Raw genomic sequence first — 18,600 nt, 5'->3', positions numbered from 1 at the left:
TCTACCTGATAAAGGGAGGGAAGAGAATAAAACAATTGCTTCCCTATCAGAGTGTTGGGAAGAAAGGGCTTCTATAAAGATGACTAGATTATGAGAATGAAGGTGAAAGGAGAACGAACTTCTGGATGGAATCACAAAGGAAACAGGTTTGGCTTTTATTCACTCAAAAAATATTGCCATTCCAATTTGCACAGGGCTCTCTACTGGGTATTGGAAATGCCAATGCATACGTTTCCTGCCTCCAAGTTGCTCCGGCTAATGGAGATAAAGAAAACAATGAAATTAAGTGTTATTTACTAGACATGTTTAGGGACTACATTGACCCTTGAACCATGGATTTGAACTGCACAGATCTACTTATACATGGATTTTCTTCCACCTCTGCCACCCCTGAAACCAACCCCTCTTCTTCCTCAGCAGCCTACTCAACGTGAATAGGATGAGGATGAAGGCCTTTATGATGATCCACTTCCATCTAATGAAAACATACTTTTCCTTCCTTATGATTTTCTTAGTCACATTTTCTTTTCTTCAGCTTACTTTATTGTAAGACTATAGTATATAATAAATATAACATACAAAGTATGTGTTACTCGACTGTTTACGCTATCAGTAAGGCTTCCAGTCAACAGCAGGCTATTAGTAGTTAAGTTTTTGGGCAATCAAAAGTTATACTCAAATTCTCAACTGGAAGGGGAGGTGGGGTCAGTGCCCCTAACCCCCACATTGTTCAAAGGTCAACTGTATATACATCTTACTTAATACAAAATTATATAAATGAAATGTACATGTAATCTAATGATACACAAATACTAAAGTAGAAATTTGAACTAAGGGCTGTGAGAATTCTTACAAAGAGTCTTTCAACCCTGCTCTGTAGCTAAGGCAGGCTTCTCATAAGAATGGGTTTGGGGCTTAAAGCTAATTCTTGAAAGTAGAAGTTCCATAGAGGCGGCAGGAGGTCAGTGAAGGAGAACATCTATTTTTGGCAAAGGACTGCATGTACACAGGCATGGATGTCTGAATCAAAAAGTTTGAAGTTTGATGGGAAAGTTGTGACAGGTGAGACTGACCAAGTGGGGAGAATGAAGGGCTTGGAGCTTCATTTTTCTAAAAGTGATTGAGAGTCTATACACAGGGGAATGTGTATAGAACTTTGGATATCTGACGGCGGAGCAGCTGGAGAAACCTAGAGACAACAGGCAGTTTGACCAATCTAGGGCTTATTGCAACAATCCAAGTAAACCTGTAAGAGATGGAAATTTCAAAAGTACTCTTGGGAATAGACAAAGAAGGCCAGAGTCTGGAGACAGGTCTGAGCTAAGTCAGCAGGCCATGGGCACTGATACCGTGAGGTTAGAGGGAAAATGTGGGGCTTATTTCTGGTTGGAGTTACTCATTGATGCCATTTACTGAAGGAAGAGAGAAGAGCATATTTGGAGGGAAAGAGAATTATTTCTATTTAGAATATGCTAAACTGGAGTGCAGTCTCAGGCTCAGGAGAACAGAATGGGCCACAGTCTTGAGAACTATAGGTATAGGATAATTAAGCCACAGATGCAGATCACCAAAAAAAGAGTAAGCAGCAGGAGGGCAGAACCTTCGGGAGCCTCACATCTAAGGCTCTAACAGAGAAAGAAGAACCAACAGAAAAATCTGGAGGTAACTCAGGGTTTACTAAACTTAAAAAAAAAAAAAAAAAACACCAAATACTCAACCATGATATGACTCAATCCACTAGAAGGCATCTTTTTGGCTCCTTTCTTTTTCTACCCGTAGCAATAGCTCTGGGCTGAAGAAGCTGCCCTAATGTTTTGACTTCTCTCCAATCCAGGAAACAAGCTGGACTTGCATGATTGCTGCAGATGGAAAAGCTCTTCTGTTCTTTGTGCCAATATGGTTAGAAGTCTTTTTGCAACCGTGAAATTTGTTTCAATGAGCTTAAGGTCTAATACTGATGGTTGTCTTCCTACACTAAATGAGTATGTATTTATAAAAATGTAAAACATTCACTGGTAACTGAGAGAAGAGCTATTCCTCCATCTGTAATGAGGTGAAGCTGCAGGAGAGTGAGGTGTGGAGCCTGCATTCAAGGCTTAGTGTAGGAGGAGCAGTAAATAAACATGGAAGGGCACACATCTTGGAAAGAAAAACTACTCAGGTTTCCACCAACCTGGGTCACTGTAGCATCCAACTGCAGCCAAGCAAAGACATACAAGCCCAGCATTTAACCCCAGCACTAAACCCCAGAGACTAGGACATACCTAATACCACTCCCCTCTCTGCTAATGTAAGCATCTAGCCAGCAAGGGGGAAGGCTTTTGCCAAGACTGCCTCAGATCACACAGTAGGTGGAGCAACACCAGGTGACAGCAGTTCTACAACCACAGGGGCTATAAAAGAATGAGTGCTTCCTTCATGCATTTTTGGCTCTTGTGAGTTCCCAAGCTTTACAGCAAAAGAATAAATGTCAGATGATTCCCTGGAAGATATATTTCATGACTCTGCTGTTGTCAAGGTACTCTTGAAAGGAATGCCTTCCAAGGTGAGTAACAGTAAAATGCCACACACCAGCCCATCTGGGCTTGAAACCTTGCAATACAAATGACAGTGACATGGGAACCATGGTTCACCTCTAGTTTGTATAAAAGATGAACTCAAAGTAAAAATCAGCAAAATATTTGTGTATACAGAGAATATTTTCAAATGTGTAGATGGAAATGGTTAAGAAAAGAATTTTGATACCAACAGGACTGATTCCTATCGTTGATTTTTAAAGTTGTAGGACCACAGATGGCTCTCTGGACATTGGTCTATCAAATCCAAATTCCTAAAACAATAGAAAGCAATTTAACCCTTAATGGCTTGCAATTTTTCCTTATTCCATACTCTCTATCCACGAAAATAAGGGAGTCACTTGTGATGACAAATTTGCTACATCTTCTCCAGTCATCCATTCAGAGCATCTTCAGTACTCTGTACACCTCTCCAAGCCCAACCCCTTTTCTTGAGGACGATGAAGATTAAAATGGCAACAACTTGGATAAGAAACACCTTTGCAGAAAAAAGAGTGTCCATGTCAGAAGACAGCCCATGTTTTGCAAATCACTGGTAAATTCCTGTGATGCAACAGCAAAGACTAAAGATGGGACCAGAAATAAGTTGAATCGTCCTAAGGAATATGCCATGACTAAGACATTTCCTCCCCTTGGAACTGGCCCACTAAATGCTCATGACATAGACTTTAGCCAAGGCTTCCTGGTTACTGCAAATGGAGGATGCTGCTACTGATGATGATGATAATGACACTGACAGGAGTTAATATTTATGGAGCATTTGATACATACAGGGACTGTTCTAAGAGCTTTCCATGTATATATCAGATAGTCCTAATAACAACCCTATAAAATTGGTACAACTATTACTCCCATTTTACAGATAAGGAAACTGAGACACAGAGAGTAAAGCAACCTGCCCAATGTGACACAACTTGAGGGGGGTAGAGGCAGTCTGATACCAGGGCTTGTGCTCCGAACCTCTCTGTAATATCAACTCAATAAACTATATTCATTCATTTACTCGCTCATTAATTCAGTCTATAAATATTTACAAAGCACTTAAAATTCATGGACATTGTACTGGGTGCCAAACTGTAACAGAGTCAAGTACACACAGTCCCTGCTTTGCAGAGGTTATGCTGAATATATGCCATTAATAAAATAATTACATCAGTTATTATTCCAGGGGAGATAGATTATTTAGATATAAGGTTCCTAGGACAAAGGGAAAGTAACTTGGAACATAATACCCTCATCAGTTCCCAGCCATTGCCTTTCTGAAGTGTACATGTGCTGTGTTGATGTGGCCAAGGTAACTCCTGTAGATAGTGCATAAATGATATCAATCCACCACTCACTCTACTGAATCTCTTCAGTACCTAATTCAAAACACAGAGCAATCTGGGTGCTCCTACGGGTATTCACACTACAGAACTGGTCTAAAAGTCGATTCAAGAGGGCCTTTGAAAATTCACAACTGCAATGGAAGTGCAACAAATTAATCTCAGGTCAAAAAATGCTCTTGGTATCTGCATTCACGACTGCTTGACCAAGTTTTTAGATAACATGTAGGTGCTGAGCAAAAGATGACAGGGCTACATGCGCAATGACATAACTGAGGGAGAAGGTTAGTTTTTGAGAGGTCTTTGATTCACACAAATACCAAGGGCACAATACAGCAAGAGTTTCCTTTGATAAAAGAACCTTCAGCAGATGATATTAAATGAATAAATAGTAAGCAACTGGAATGTCAGCACTCTAAGACTATTTTCCTGCTAAGCATAGCTCCACACCTATAGTATTAAAATATGCATATATTTTCATATATTATATATGTAATATATATGTTTAAATTCATTGTAACTTAGCACAAGCTCAGAAGAAAATGTCTACTTAACGCTGTATAAAATGAACTCTTCACATTAGGAAGTCCAGTGACTCAGAATGATAAAATGACTCAGAAATGCTGGTCTTCTATGGTAGAAACCATGGTATAATGACAGAATCATAAGCTAGTGTAAATAATGGCAGGGTTATGTAACAGTTTAAAAGGAGGAGGCCCCATAGATTCCACGCACACATTTCTCTGAACACAGAGCTTCCTGAAATTTTCTTCAAATTCACCTTCTATGCCCTCATGATAAGGATATTATTCATAAATGGTATCACACTAGAAATCCTGGAAAACAGAAAATTTCAGAAGCAACATCAATTCTCCTGTAAGTACAAAACTTGGAATGCATCATGATGACTGATGAGTGAGAGTCTACTATTACACTGCTGTTTTGAAGCTGATTAAGGTGAAAATTTTCAAGACTGTCTCTCCAGCAGAGTGAACTAACTGTACAGTCAACTTGCTTGGGTACAGCTGAAGTGCTTTATTCAGAGGCCATTTGTCATCACCGTAGAACATGACCTTACCATTTGGGTTCAGTTCCCCATAGGCTCATTATAATCCACGGTAATAAACAACTCATCCAAAACACCTTGTTAGATTAAATGCTGAAATTCCTGCCCCCAACCCAACACATATTTTTTAACAGTGGCTGGATGCACAGAATAACACAAGCTCCTTCCTAATTCACTAGTGAATACCCTAGGGCAATTCCTTGCAGCTGGGCTGTCCTACTTGTATGAAGAAATTGGCCTGGTATAATACAAAGAAAATTTGTCTAGGGCTCAGGGAAGTCCTAGCTCTGCCACCATTATCCTGACATGGGGCCTATTCAAGATATCACTTAGTCTAGAGGAGAGTGGCATTAGCTGCAGAAGAAGATCCTTTCAATTATATTTTCTTATCTCCCACAAGAGGATTTTGAATCATCTTCTTTTAATATCCTTGGATACTTCTTCCTGAAGACATCATGTCTCACATTGAGAAAACTGTTTCCAAATCAACTGCTCTAACACTGTTAGGGAAACACAGTAGATACAATATTACCAGATGTACTGAGTTAAACAGTATTCTCTCAAAATTCATGTCCACCCAGAACCTCAGAATACGACCTTATTTGGGAAATAGGGTCTTTGCAGATGTAACTAAGACAGGATCATACTGGATTAGGGGGAGACATAAATCCAATGACTGGTGTCTTTATAAGAAGGTCACGTGGAGCTGGGCACAGTGGCTCACACCTGTAATCCCAGCTACTTGGGAGGCTGAGGTGGGAGGATCCCGTGAGCCTAGGAATTCAAGACCAGTCCAGGCAACATAGTGAGACCCCATCTACGAAAAAAGCCAAAACATTAGCCAGGTATGGTGGTGCACATCTGTAGTCCCAGCTACTTGGAAGTCAGAGGCAGGCGGATCACTTGAGCCCAGGTCTTTGAGGCTATAGTGAGCTATGATCACGCTGCTGCACTCCAGCCTGGGCAACAAAGCAAAACCCTGTTTCTAAAACAAACAAATAAACATCCATGAAATGAGCCAAGCACGGTGGTGCACACTTTCAGTCCTATCTACTCCAGAGGCTGAGGTGGGAAGATTACTTGAGTCCAGGAGCTCAAGGCTGCAGTGAGCTATTACAGCACCACTGCTCTTTGGCGTGGGCAACAGAGCGAGACTCCATGTTTTGTTTTGTTTTTTTAAAGGAGTCCATGTGAAGACATAGAGACATAGAAAGGAAGGCAATGTGAAGATGCAGGCAAGAACTGGAGAGACACATTCACAAGCCACGGAATGCCAAGGATTGCTAGCAACCACCAGAAGCTAGGAAAAAGCAAGGAGGAATGCTCTACAGCTTTCAGAAGGAGCATGGCCCTCCTGACACCCTGATTTCAGACTTCCAGGCTCCAGAACCATGAGAGAAAAACTGCTGTTTGGTACTTTTATGGCAGCCCTAGGAAACTAACTTACTACATAACCCACATGAACTAACAGTAATGTATACTGTAAGAGTATAATAATCACAATCACAAGAACTACCAAAACAACAATAAATCCATACACAATGTCAGTTATTTTTAGACAATAATCACTATTCTGAGTGCTAACCATTTATAGATCAATCCTCTCATCCCAATCAAACTTCCCATAATACACACATGAGATTAATCTTCAGAGAATAGAGATTTTACCATTTTAAGGCCTTTTTCAAAAAATCTTCAATGACCATGCATTTATCTTAGCAAGATATTAATAAAAACTGTGGCTCCCTGTAAGTTTTGATGGAAAAGAAAATAAGTATTTATAAAGATATATATATCTCTCTCCACCCTATACTATCCTATAGCAATTACTCAGGGTTGGTGAAAATTAGTTTAATGGAAATGCTTTACTTCTGTGTTGACATTTCCTCACCAGTCAATTATCCCCTTTAAATATGGTATGAAGTCTTGGAGTGGGATGGGGAGAATCTTCCATGTTATGATCCAGTACCTTTACATTACATAATGCTTACTACTCATCCTGAATCAAGGCTTTCACATTATTTCATTAATTCTCTACCAAATTAGTTTATATCTCTCCAAACATCTTTGGTCCTTTGGTACCTCCATGGTTTGGGTGGTTTTTTTCCCCCACTCCATTAATTTTGTCTGAAATATGTTACTTTCCTATCTTTAGCTAATCCAATCCTAGCCAGTCTTCTAAATCCAGTTCATATCCAGGGAGCTGTCCTAGGTCATTATCTCCCACTGTCTTCTGACCTCACTGCTTTGCCAACATCACACTCATTGGTGTACCGGTACTTCTGCTATTATTTGTTTACTTTGTGTTACTTATTTCATAATTTCATTTTTCATAAAAATGAAAAATGTCTCCCTAACTGAATTATAAAGTCTTTGAGACCAGAAGCCACACTATGTTAGAATTGAGCATAATCTTTTGTACAGAGTTGATATTTAAATATTTGTTAGTTGGCTAGAATACATGAGACATAAAAATGCAAAGTTTAAAGTTCCACTTCAGCATGAATAGCAGTTAGCACAATCTGACTAACTTCTCTCAATATTAAAACAGAAGACATTACTGAAAAAGGTCAAGACAAATTAAACTATTGGCATAAATTTTTCCCCTACAGAAGGTCATTCTATTTTGAAAAACATTTTGAATGGTAATAGAATTGTACAAATAAACTATCTCAGAATTTAAGCAAGTGCTTATTATAATCAGCTATATTAAATAATAATAGTGTTTATACTTTAGTCAATAAACTAACAAATTATTCATTGAGTTCCCAATTTGTAAAAGGAGCCACAATAAGATCTACCAGAGGAGAGATGAATAAAGGACTGGCCAACTCTTCAACACCCAACGGTTTAATGGAAGAGACAGACTTTTCAACAGTGCGCAAAGCAAAAGTTAAATACACAATACAACATAGCTAACCTACTGAGTACCGTGTGTGACTAATTTCAATTGGTAGAGCTCAGGAATCATCTGCCAAAAATAAAAATACAAACAAAAAGATAACATTTTAATGAGGTGAGGAAGATAATTAAAACTTTATAGACCAAGATGGCAGAGCAGAATTCTGAGCTATATGATTAGAAAAGAGCAAAAGGTATAGGTAGGAAAATTTACTCTCACCTCATTATCTTTACCTTCTCTCAGTAGATGACCTCGCCTGCTAACTCACAGGAAAAAATAAAAGGCATTCCTCTCCTATATCGCAAAACTGAATGACATTTCTCTCTCCTTTCCTGCTCTCTCAACTGTCCCCATTCTTTCCCACAGCTAACTTTTCCAAATTGTTCAGGACCCTCTTGCTGCTTGTCTCCTACCAGATCTTGCTCCAGTACTCACGCTCTCTCTCCTGCTCTTTGTGGCCACATTTTTTGAAAGAATGGTCTCTACGTCTTATTTCTACTTCATCTCTAATTCACTACTCAGCTGCCTAAGTTTAACTGTCTATCTTACACAATGTGTTCTTTTTATTCAGTAAAATAAAGTGAAATAATGATGTTACTTTCTGATTTCACACTTTCTTAGTTTTAAAATAAGTTAACCACTATTTCTTCTTAAAATTTATTTGCTATAACCAGGAAACAGAATATATAGTCTCTGACTAGGATTTCTCGTGTCTAAAAAGTAAATTATTAAAACAGCTGAGACTAAGGATTTTCAGTAAAGAGCCTGTTATTGCAGTGATCAATGTGAATCCTGAACCTTAAACATGCTGTTCTCTCAATGTATCTTTCCCTAACATAGAACTCTTTCTAATTCCATAGATGAGAAGAGGTAGGGTATGCAATTCATCTTCCTCAACAATACAAAGGAGGTACTTTTAAGGAAATTATTTCATATAAGCCAGGGTCCTGAATCTTTTTCAGAAGACTGGAGTAAGTTAAGGTTTGATGTCTCAACCCTGTACTGACATACTTGGAAAGATGGACCCTGACTGATGCTTTGCTTCCCTGGCAGTTTCATTTACTAAAAGAATAATGGCTAAGATGGTTTCGCCTCTTATATACAATAAGTAGCTAGAATTCTCCATAACTTACTTTGCTCATCTTTCTTGCCTTCAAAGCCAAATTTATCAGTATCCATTAACCACCTACATTAACTTCAAAAGTGCAACAAACCACTCCTATGTTATGTAAACCTAAGTTTTTCCATGGACAGTGAGCGTTACGCAAACTATCCTATAACTGTTGGGAAATGGAAGGATCTCAGTTCATCTTTTCATATTTCCTTTGTAATGAACACTTCAGAAGTCCACTGAATAATGATCTCCCTTTATCTTTTAAAAATAAATTTATCTCATACGCACACCTCCTTTTAAAAATGGCTCTCCTCAAAGTAGACAACTTTGTATCATAAACTTCTATCTACCTAAGAAACAGAGTTTACAGATCTACCAAATGTATTGGATATTACAGAAATTTCATAAATACTTGTCACTAGGCTGATTTATATTTAACAATATTGTTAATGGTCCCAGAAAGGACACCAAGCAAATGTTTTGACTAAAGATCAAAGACAAAACTTTAGGCCCACTAACATTTGTAGGGGCTGGGGCAAGATTACAAATGGAGGCCCACATTCCATGTTTACATGTTTAAAAGTTACAAGTCCAGTTGAACTATTAAATAAAATATGGTCTCATCCTCCAATCTTGACAAATACACCCTTCACCAGCTGGAGGTACAGGTTCAAATTTAGAATTCTTAGTCTCCTTTAAGTTCCACGCCATATTGTGGTGACACGGGGGGCCAGCCCACTCCCCTTCTCTTTCTATTCCCAGTTTTGTCAAGACCTTGAGGGGCCCTGCACTCAAGGGTGGACATCCTGTCTACCGCAAACTGCTACCTCTTTGCCACCTCTCAGGCCTAAGAGCATACTCACTGGTTTTATCTTTCTAAGGACACATCTAGGAAAAAGGTCAGTGAAGACTCTGGAAGCAGGTTCTGAGCAGTTTGGGGCAGGAAATTCCAGGGTCTTGGTAGTGGGAGGATGGAGTGGGAGAGAGGGAGGACTTGGGCTGATCACATACATCCCCTTGAGCCCTCAGATCCTCCACCCTGTGGGGAAGTGTGAGCAGAGCAGGGCCTTCTAATTCATAGGTTCTGAAGCAGGGCTTCTCTTGCCCAGGACTAAAGGCAACGCTGGATAATTTACCAAATGGAGAATTTACTAGATCAGTCTTGTTATTAGTTAATATACTAGTTGAAACTTAGTATGTAGAAAGATTAAGTAGGTAAATAAAAGCCAAAATTCCAATCTTTAATCACTTCAGTTCCCCCAACATCTATAATCAAAGGGTCTAATATTTATGTGGATCTATCTACGGACTAAATCTAGATTCTGTGCTTTTTTTCACAAATTCATACAAATTTACAGAATTCTATTCAGATGCTAAAGGGAGCTGGAAAAAACAAGAAGCAGAAGGAACAAAGAAAGAACACAGAGTATCAAAGACAGGATCAGACATGCAGACATAAGGGAAAGCATTTTCCTCCTGTTCTGTTGCTTATGTGGCAAAGCTTAAGGCACCATGATTAACCATCTGATTAAAGCCACCAGTATCACAGCTTGCTCTCACTAATGCAGATTCATGCAGTTTACTCATTGGCCTCCGACTGCCCCCATCCTAGCCACTCTGTATAGGGTAGGTCAAGCTGAACCTTGTCAGCATTTAAGTGGATACTGATGATAGCTCTCCCTACATTAGAATCTCTTACCTCGCCATAATTTGCTACGCTACAATTTTCATTCTACTTAGCAAGAAAATTATTCTGTTAACTTGAAAAAACTAATAAATACATATACATACTCCATAGGAAGGGAAGTATTTCAACTGGAAATCTTATTTATGTGTACTTACTGAGATTGTACCATTGTCTAGACCTATGGACAGTCTTCTTGTTTCCGGGTTAAAAGACATGCATGAACATGGAGCTGAAAGAAATGAACATGTTGATGAAATTAACAAAACCATGATTCTCATCGACTCAGGAGTGCCTAACTAGCTAAAAGTGTGGGGCTGTACTTTCCCCACTATCTCCTGGAAAACATTTCATTTAACATCCACTCACCAAAAAATAAAAACAGTAATTTTACAGCCACCCCATAGTTGTTCAGTTATCCTTTTAATGAATATAACAAATAAGATATTCTCAAACTGGGCAAGTTCCAAGGGTCTTGGTCTTGGCTGGTTCTGTCAGTATGGACTCTAAATTTGCTTAACTAGATTAACAATACTTTGTGCTGTGTAACGTTTCTGTTACCACTCTCTCTGTACCACTCCAATTCCATCTTAAATAGAAATAACCTATCCTTTCTGAACTAGACAAACAAAAGAAAGATCTTATTATCCCTCCACCCTCCCCACCCACATACAGACACATACACACAGGAGTCTAGAAGTCTATTTTTTGATTCAGAATTGATTCGGGGCGTGTGAATTAACAGGAGTTTTTTGCTTTTGGCCTTTGGGGGTGTGCTGGAGTCTGCTGATTGAAAATGACAGAGGAGGATTTGTCTCAATCTAAAAAAGAACCAACTCATCATAGGGCTTGGCACTGTAGGAAAGAAACCAGGTGAGTCAGTACACCCAGGCCTGGACTGGGTCTCCCTGTTCCGCAGGACTGACGGCCTGAGTACACCCGAGCCTAAGCAAATTAAGTATGCTTGGAAGCCACGTGTGGTCAACAAGTGCTTACTAAACAGTCAGCTCCCAGGCCCCTGCCTTCTCTACCTGTGCTTGCTCCTAACTGCTCCCACTAAATAGGGGGTCTTTTGACAATTTACCCAATACTGAAATATTTAATAGTTGTTCTAAAGAGCCCAGCACAGTTTTTATATGTCTCCCTTCATATTCACAGAAGCCATGTAGATCATGAACTACCTATTATCATAATCACAATCAGCATCAAATATTTTTTATTCCTACTTTTCACAGGTATGATTAGATGTTTTACCCAAGGTCACATAGGAAACACTGGAGAAGGTTCAAAGACATCATTCAAACACACAGTCCCATTTTCAAACAACCAACTTAAGATTATTTTTAAACTAAAAAAGAATTTCAAGTTCTACTGACAGCCACTAAGTGAACATATCACTTAGTAACATATTTTTCATTCTTTATAAAAGGGCCCTGAATAAAACAACAAAAAGACCTTCTAAACTGCATACTTTTTTTCTAATTTTCTATCATGATATATTCAGAAAATAAAAACTAGTAGAATTTCCCCCAAAAACTTCCACCTGTATAACAGACTATCTTCTTTCTACTTAGCTACAAAATAAAACCTGATTCCCAAGAGTACACTCCTGAAAACAGCAATCAAATGATATTTAATGCACTGCCCTAAGAAAGTCAGTTTTATTGCCCTTGACCAGTAAACTATGTTGGCACAATTTCTATACAATATTAAGATGCCGGGTCTCATAATCCCATAACGTGTGCAGAATTAGAATCTAATAATCTCATGGAAAATTGTTAGCTGAAAAAAAATCTAAAGAAAAAATATACTGTGATTACAATTGTGTAAAGTACATACACACATAAGTACAGGATACATGGAAAAATTATTCTTGTGTTCAAATGACAAGATTATTTCTATAACACTGTCTTGACTCTTATTTTGCCATTCCTGTTAAAATGAATTTTAAATATCTCACAATTTATGAAGATGTAAGTATGAGCATATGAAGCAAAACTCGATTGCAGCCTCAAGGGGCTAGCCAGGAACAACCTTATCATTTAGCTGCCCACTTGACCATCTAAAAGTATTTCCTGTGTGATTTCCTCCAAAGTCCATATCCGGTTATGCTATAATTAGAAAACCCACTGAAATTTGAATGTGATTTAAAATACTTTTTTACAACACTGCATAGGCTACTCTTAAATCTTCATTGCCATTCCCTTATTCCTTGTTTTTTCCCCAATTTCCTATATTTCTTGTTATTCTTTCAAGAAAAATTTAGAATCCTTACTATGTTCAAGGCATGTCCTACAATGATATATAAGGTATTACTGCTGCCATCATGGAATTAAAAGAATTTATAGATTGTGAAACCAAAGGTACATAGGAACTGTAAGACAATTTCACCCTATTGGTTCAAATCATTTTATGCGTAGTAAGAAACACCACCATATTTCAAAGTAAAGAACCGTTCCTATAATAAATGAATTCAGCAAAGTTTCAGAATACAAAATTAATGCACACAAATCAGTAGCTCTGCTATACATCAACAGTGACCAAGCTGAGAATCAAATCAAGAACTCAACTCCTTTTACAGTAGCTGCAGAAAAATAAAATAACATACTTGGGATACCTAAACCAGGAGGTGAAAGACCTCTACAAAGAAAACTACAAACACTGCTGAAAGAAATCACAGATGACACAAACAAATGGAAACATATCCCATGCTCATGGATGGGTAGAATCAATATTGTGAAAATGACCATACTGCCAAAAGCAATCTACAAATTCAAGGCAATTCCCATCAAAATAGCACCATCATTCTTCATAGAACTAGAAAAAACAACCCTAAAACCTATATGGAACCAAAAAAGAGCCCACATAGCCAAAGCAAGACTAAGCAAAAAGAACAAATCTGGAGGAATCACATTACCTGACTTCAAACTATATATAAGGCCATAGTCACCAAAACAGCATGGTACTGTCATAAAAACAGGCATACAGATCAATAGAGCAGGAAACAGAACCCAGAGATAAACCCAAATACTTACAGCCAACAGATCTTTGACAAAGCAAACAAAAACATAAAGTGGAAAAAGGACACCCTATTCGACAAACAGCTCTGGGATAATTGGCAAGCCACATGTAGAAGAATGAAATTGGATCCCCATCTCTCACCTTATACAAAAATCAACTCAAGATGAACCAAAGACTTAAATTTAAAACCTGAAACCATAAAAATTCTAGAAGATAACACTGGAAAACCTTTCTAGGCATTGGCTTAGGCAAAGACTTCATGACCAAGAACCCAAAAGCAAATGCAGGCCAGCTGCAGCGGCTCATGCCTGTAATCCCAGCACTTTGGGAGGCTGAGATGGACGGATCACTTGAGGTCAGGAGATTGAGACCAGCCTGGCCAACATGGCGAAACCCCATCTCTACTAAAAATACAAAAATTAGGCGGGTATGACGGTACACACCTGTAGTCCTAGCTACTAGGGAGGCTGAGGCACGAGAATCGCTTGAATCCGGGAGGCAGAGGTTGCAGTAAGCTGAGATGGCGCCACTGCACTCCAGCCTGGGCAACAGAGGAAGACCTTGTCTCAAAAAAAAAAAAAAAAAAAAAAAAACAGCAAATGCAACAAAAACAAAGACAAATAGATGAGACTCAATTAAACTAAAAATCTTCTGCCTAGCAAAAGAAACAATCAGCAGAGTAAACAGACTACCCAAAGAGTGGGAAAAAAATCTTAGCAATTAACGCACACAACAAACAATTAATACATCCAACAAAGGACTAATATGCAGAATCTACAAGGAACTCAAACAAATTAGCACACACACAAAAAAAGAACCCCATCAAAAAGTGGGCTAAGGACATGAATAGACAATTCTCAAAAGATATACAAATGGCCAACAAACATGAAAAATCGCTCAACATCACTAATGATCAGGGAAATGCAAATCAAAACTGCAAAGCGGTATCACCTTACTCCTGCAAGAATGGCCATAATCAAAAAATCAAAATATAATAGATGTTGGCATGGATGTGGTGAAAAGGGAACACCTCTGCGCTGCTGGTGAGAATGCAAACTAGTACAACCACTATGGAAAACAGTGTGGAGATTCCTTAAATAACTAAAAGTAGAACTACCATTTGATCCAGCAATCTCACTACTGTATATCTACCCAGACAAAAAGAAGTCATTATATGAAAAACATACTCACACATGCATGTTTATAGCAGCACAACTCACAATTGCAAAAACATGGAACCATCCCAAATGCCCACCAATCAACAAATGGATAAAGAAATTGTGGTGAACCAGGGAATATTACTCAGCCATAAAAAAGTAACAAAATAATGCCATTCACAGCAACCTGGATGGAATTGGAGACCATTATTCTAAGTGAAGTAACTCAGGAATGGAAAAGCAAACATCGTATGTTCTCACTCATAAGTGGGAGCTAAGCTATGAGGATGCAAAGGCCTAAGAATAATACAATGGAGTTTGGGGATTCGAGGAAAGGGTGGCAAGTGGGGTGAGGGATAAAAGACTACACACTGGGTACAGTGTATACTGGTCGGGTGATAGGGGCATCAAAATCTCAGAAATCACCAGTAAAGAACTTTTTCATGTAACCAAGCACCACCTGTTCCCCAAAAACCTACTGAAATAAAAAAAAAGACTGCTTCTATAAATGAGCATAAACAAAAGAAATCTGAACAGAAATCTTACTGTTCTACAACCTATATGCCTGAACCGAAGATGTTCTGGAAAGGGGAGTGTCAGAGTTAGACAGCATTAGCTCCCAGGCACATCCAAAGGCATAACCACCCCTTCAAACAGGCATTTGGGAAAACACCAGGCAAACGTCTGTGTGTATGTGTGTGTGTGTGTGTGCATGTGTGCACAGTAGGTGAGACGTACAATGCTCCTCAAACCATTTTCCAACTGTGACACTCCCACAGGAACAGGCCTTGGATTGGCCCCTGGTAGATCAAAGAAGCAGAGAGCCAATTCAAAAGAATATTGATGCCCCGATTTGTTGTTACAGTAAAGTCTTCCTTTTCTTTTACGGATCAGAGGAGTAAACAGATTGACACACAGATCCTTCTAACTTCAACTCACCAGAAATTAACAAAAAAGCAAAAAAACTAGTGCTGTGGCCCATACAAAATGGGCTCCCACCCATGCAAGACAAATATCAAAGGGGCAAAACTCTCTGGGGAAGGATAATGAGACACTAAAGTAAAAGTAACTATGACCCAATGGCAAAGGGAATCCTTTGGCAGGAAGAATAAGAGGAAGTGACAAACATGCAAATTACAGACAAACTGGCTGGGGACTGGTCTATTCCCCCACCTTAAAATTACTTTCTCCAAAGGGTGAGTGAAGTGCCTGACCAGACCCATAAAATTATAATACAGCTGCCCTCCACTGACTTCCTCTATCAAAACTGCATTCCTGAACTCTAGATGAAATAAATATAGCATGATACAAATTGTAAAGATCTATTTATGACCCCCACTTTTAACTGTTTCCCCATGAGAATAACCATACAGAATGAAATGTGTAAGGTGATGCCATTTGCCAAGACTTCTCACATATATCATGGTATATGTAGGTTGCCTGAGACTTCTTTACTAACCCAATAACTGAAATTCAAGGCCTTGCCACTGGTTTTGTTGATGTTATATTCTAGCTTCCTATATTTTCCCCAACATTTTTATTAAAATCTAGGGAAAAAAATGATTACAGTTTTTTGGTAGATAGTACAGGACTCATTTTCCATGTTACCTGAATAAGATTTCTCATCTACCTTTTCTGTCTCGGACTAATGATAGTCAAAAGAAATATACTGGAAAAAATTTAGGAAGCAATGAAATGCACAAATAAGATAAAAAAAAGAAACTGTGCAGGTCTATGAGTAATGTGACCTCTTATTCTCTTATATTAGTAACAAGACTTTAGATCTGACTGGCCTGTCAGAGTCTCACCTTTAAAATTAGACCCTTTATTTCCTTGAATTCTGGATATTTGGTAAAATAATAAAGAAAGAAAATAAAAGTAAACACTTTCATAACACTGAGTGTTTGGTAAAATGAAGTCTTTGTAACTTAAGACAAATATTCAGCTTAAAATTCAGTGAAAATCAAAACAAAGAGAAGCTCCAGTATGGGCGATTAAATTAATGGCCATATAATTTGAAGAGAGGAAAGCACAGGAGACATAGCCCTAGACAAAGGGGACCCAAGAGATCAGCATAAAAATCTCAGCAGAGTCAATAATTAAATGGATTAGAGGGAAAGTGACTATTTGCATTTCTAATACTTCTATCTCAAAATTGGTATTTTTAAAATTGCCCTTGTTTATTTAAAAATCATGTACTTAAGAGGAGGCAATCTCAAAATATTTCGATTTGGGAGGAAAGTTTTCTAATTTCTGTTACGTACACCAATAATTCTTTCATTTTATGAGTAATGTATTTTCTGTCCTTTGCTGACCAGTTGAACTTTGCTCAAATAAACACAAGTTTCATTGAAGGTTAAGCTGCGGATTTCAATCACACTGCTTCACAATGCTAAGGGCATTATTTGGCAGGAGACACTAATCTTCCTCATGAGATGTTCTGGTTCATACTTTAAAACTAAATAACAATGGTGACTTCTGCAAATAAAAACTTCAGGTGCTAACAGTATCCTGGTGAAGTTGAATGTCAAGATTTCACAATAAGAGGGTCTTCAATAGAGCCTCCAATGAGCAATACAGCCCGACAAAGCAAAAATTTAATTCATGGACACTATTTCATTCAGCCCTGTTTATAATAGAATAATATTTATTAGATTTGCAGTACTCAACACGTTTTATTTTATTAAGCATACCTATATTTAGGACTTCAATTTTCTAGCACTAAAAAGCATTTTACATCTAAATCCAACATTTTATTTACTCTACTAACATTAACTATTTAGTTTTCTTTTCATCTAGGCTGAGTAATATCAGCAAAGCAAATTAGAAGTGGTCACTCCCAGACAAGTTTTAAGTTACACTAAAGTGATCTAACTACACTGAATTTTAAAATGCCCCGTCAGATGAAAATCAAAGAAGAGTATGCTAAATAAATGCTGTACTTAATCAGATTAAATGATTTCTAGCATGTTTAGTTTGGATTTCCATTAGCTTCATTTCCATTAAAAATGAGAAGTTCCGGGCCGGGCGCGGTGGCTCACGTCTCTAATCCCAGCACTTTGGGAGGCCGAGGCAGGAGCATCACGAAGTCAAGAGATCGAGACCACAGTGAAACCCCGTCTCTACTAAAAATACAAAAAATTAGCCGGGCGCGGTGGCGGGCGCCTGTAGTCCCAGCTACTCGGGAGGCTGAGGCAGGAGAATGGCGTGAACCCTGGAGGCAGAGCTTGCAGTGAGCCGAGATCATGCCACTGCACTGCAGCCTGGGCGACAGAGCAAGACTCCATATCAAAAAAAAAAAAGAGAAAGAAGTTCCTCAGGTACCTTTTTCTTCTTAGTAAATACAGAATTAAAAGATCACATTACATTATGGTTAATAAGAATATGAATAGTAAAAACAACAAATCACACATGGTTCCATAATATAACCTATACCAAAAAGAAAGCAATAAATGGATCAATACATTTCACAACCAGGAACCCAGAGGTTTTTTTGAAGTAAGGTATAAATTAAAACAACAGAATGAGCATATCTCAAGTATATACACATTCTCCCAATCTGCCAAGAAACTCTCTCAACTGAGTTAAAGATGTTTAAAAGTCAGGAAAACAATCACCACCTTATAAAAGCAGAACTGCCAAGTTCATAATTGGAAATATCATTCTATAATACCACTAATATACCCACATGAACTTTTCCCCCAACTCCAAAACACCCAGCAGAGGAGGTGGAATAAGCACAAACACCACCTCCA

General features: G+C 38.3%; 1 protein-coding gene across 4 annotated transcripts in view; it reads right to left on the bottom strand.

Moving 5' to 3' along the window:
- Nucleotides 1–18,600, bottom strand: part of WDFY2 (WD repeat and FYVE domain containing 2) — a 186,551-nt gene that overhangs the window by 80,369 nt on the left and 87,582 nt on the right. For 3 of the 4 annotated variants that reach the window (XM_034936749.3, XM_008962088.6, XM_003809795.7), the window contains exon 3: nt 10,826–10,899. The exons of the other annotated variant lie outside the window; for it this stretch is intronic. In XM_034936749.3, coding sequence (XP_034792640.3) covers nt 10,826–10,899 — 74 coding nt within the window. The remainder of the gene's footprint in view (nt 1–10,825; nt 10,900–18,600) is intronic. 4 annotated transcript variants of the gene reach the window in all.

Source organism: Pan paniscus, chromosome 14 (assembly GCF_029289425.2).
Source record: "Pan paniscus chromosome 14, NHGRI_mPanPan1-v2.0_pri, whole genome shotgun sequence".
In the NCBI taxonomy this organism is placed as follows: domain Eukaryota; kingdom Metazoa; phylum Chordata; class Mammalia; order Primates; family Hominidae; genus Pan; species Pan paniscus.
Note: the sequence above shows the minus strand (reverse complement) of the source record. Positions and strands in the feature narration are given on the sequence as shown.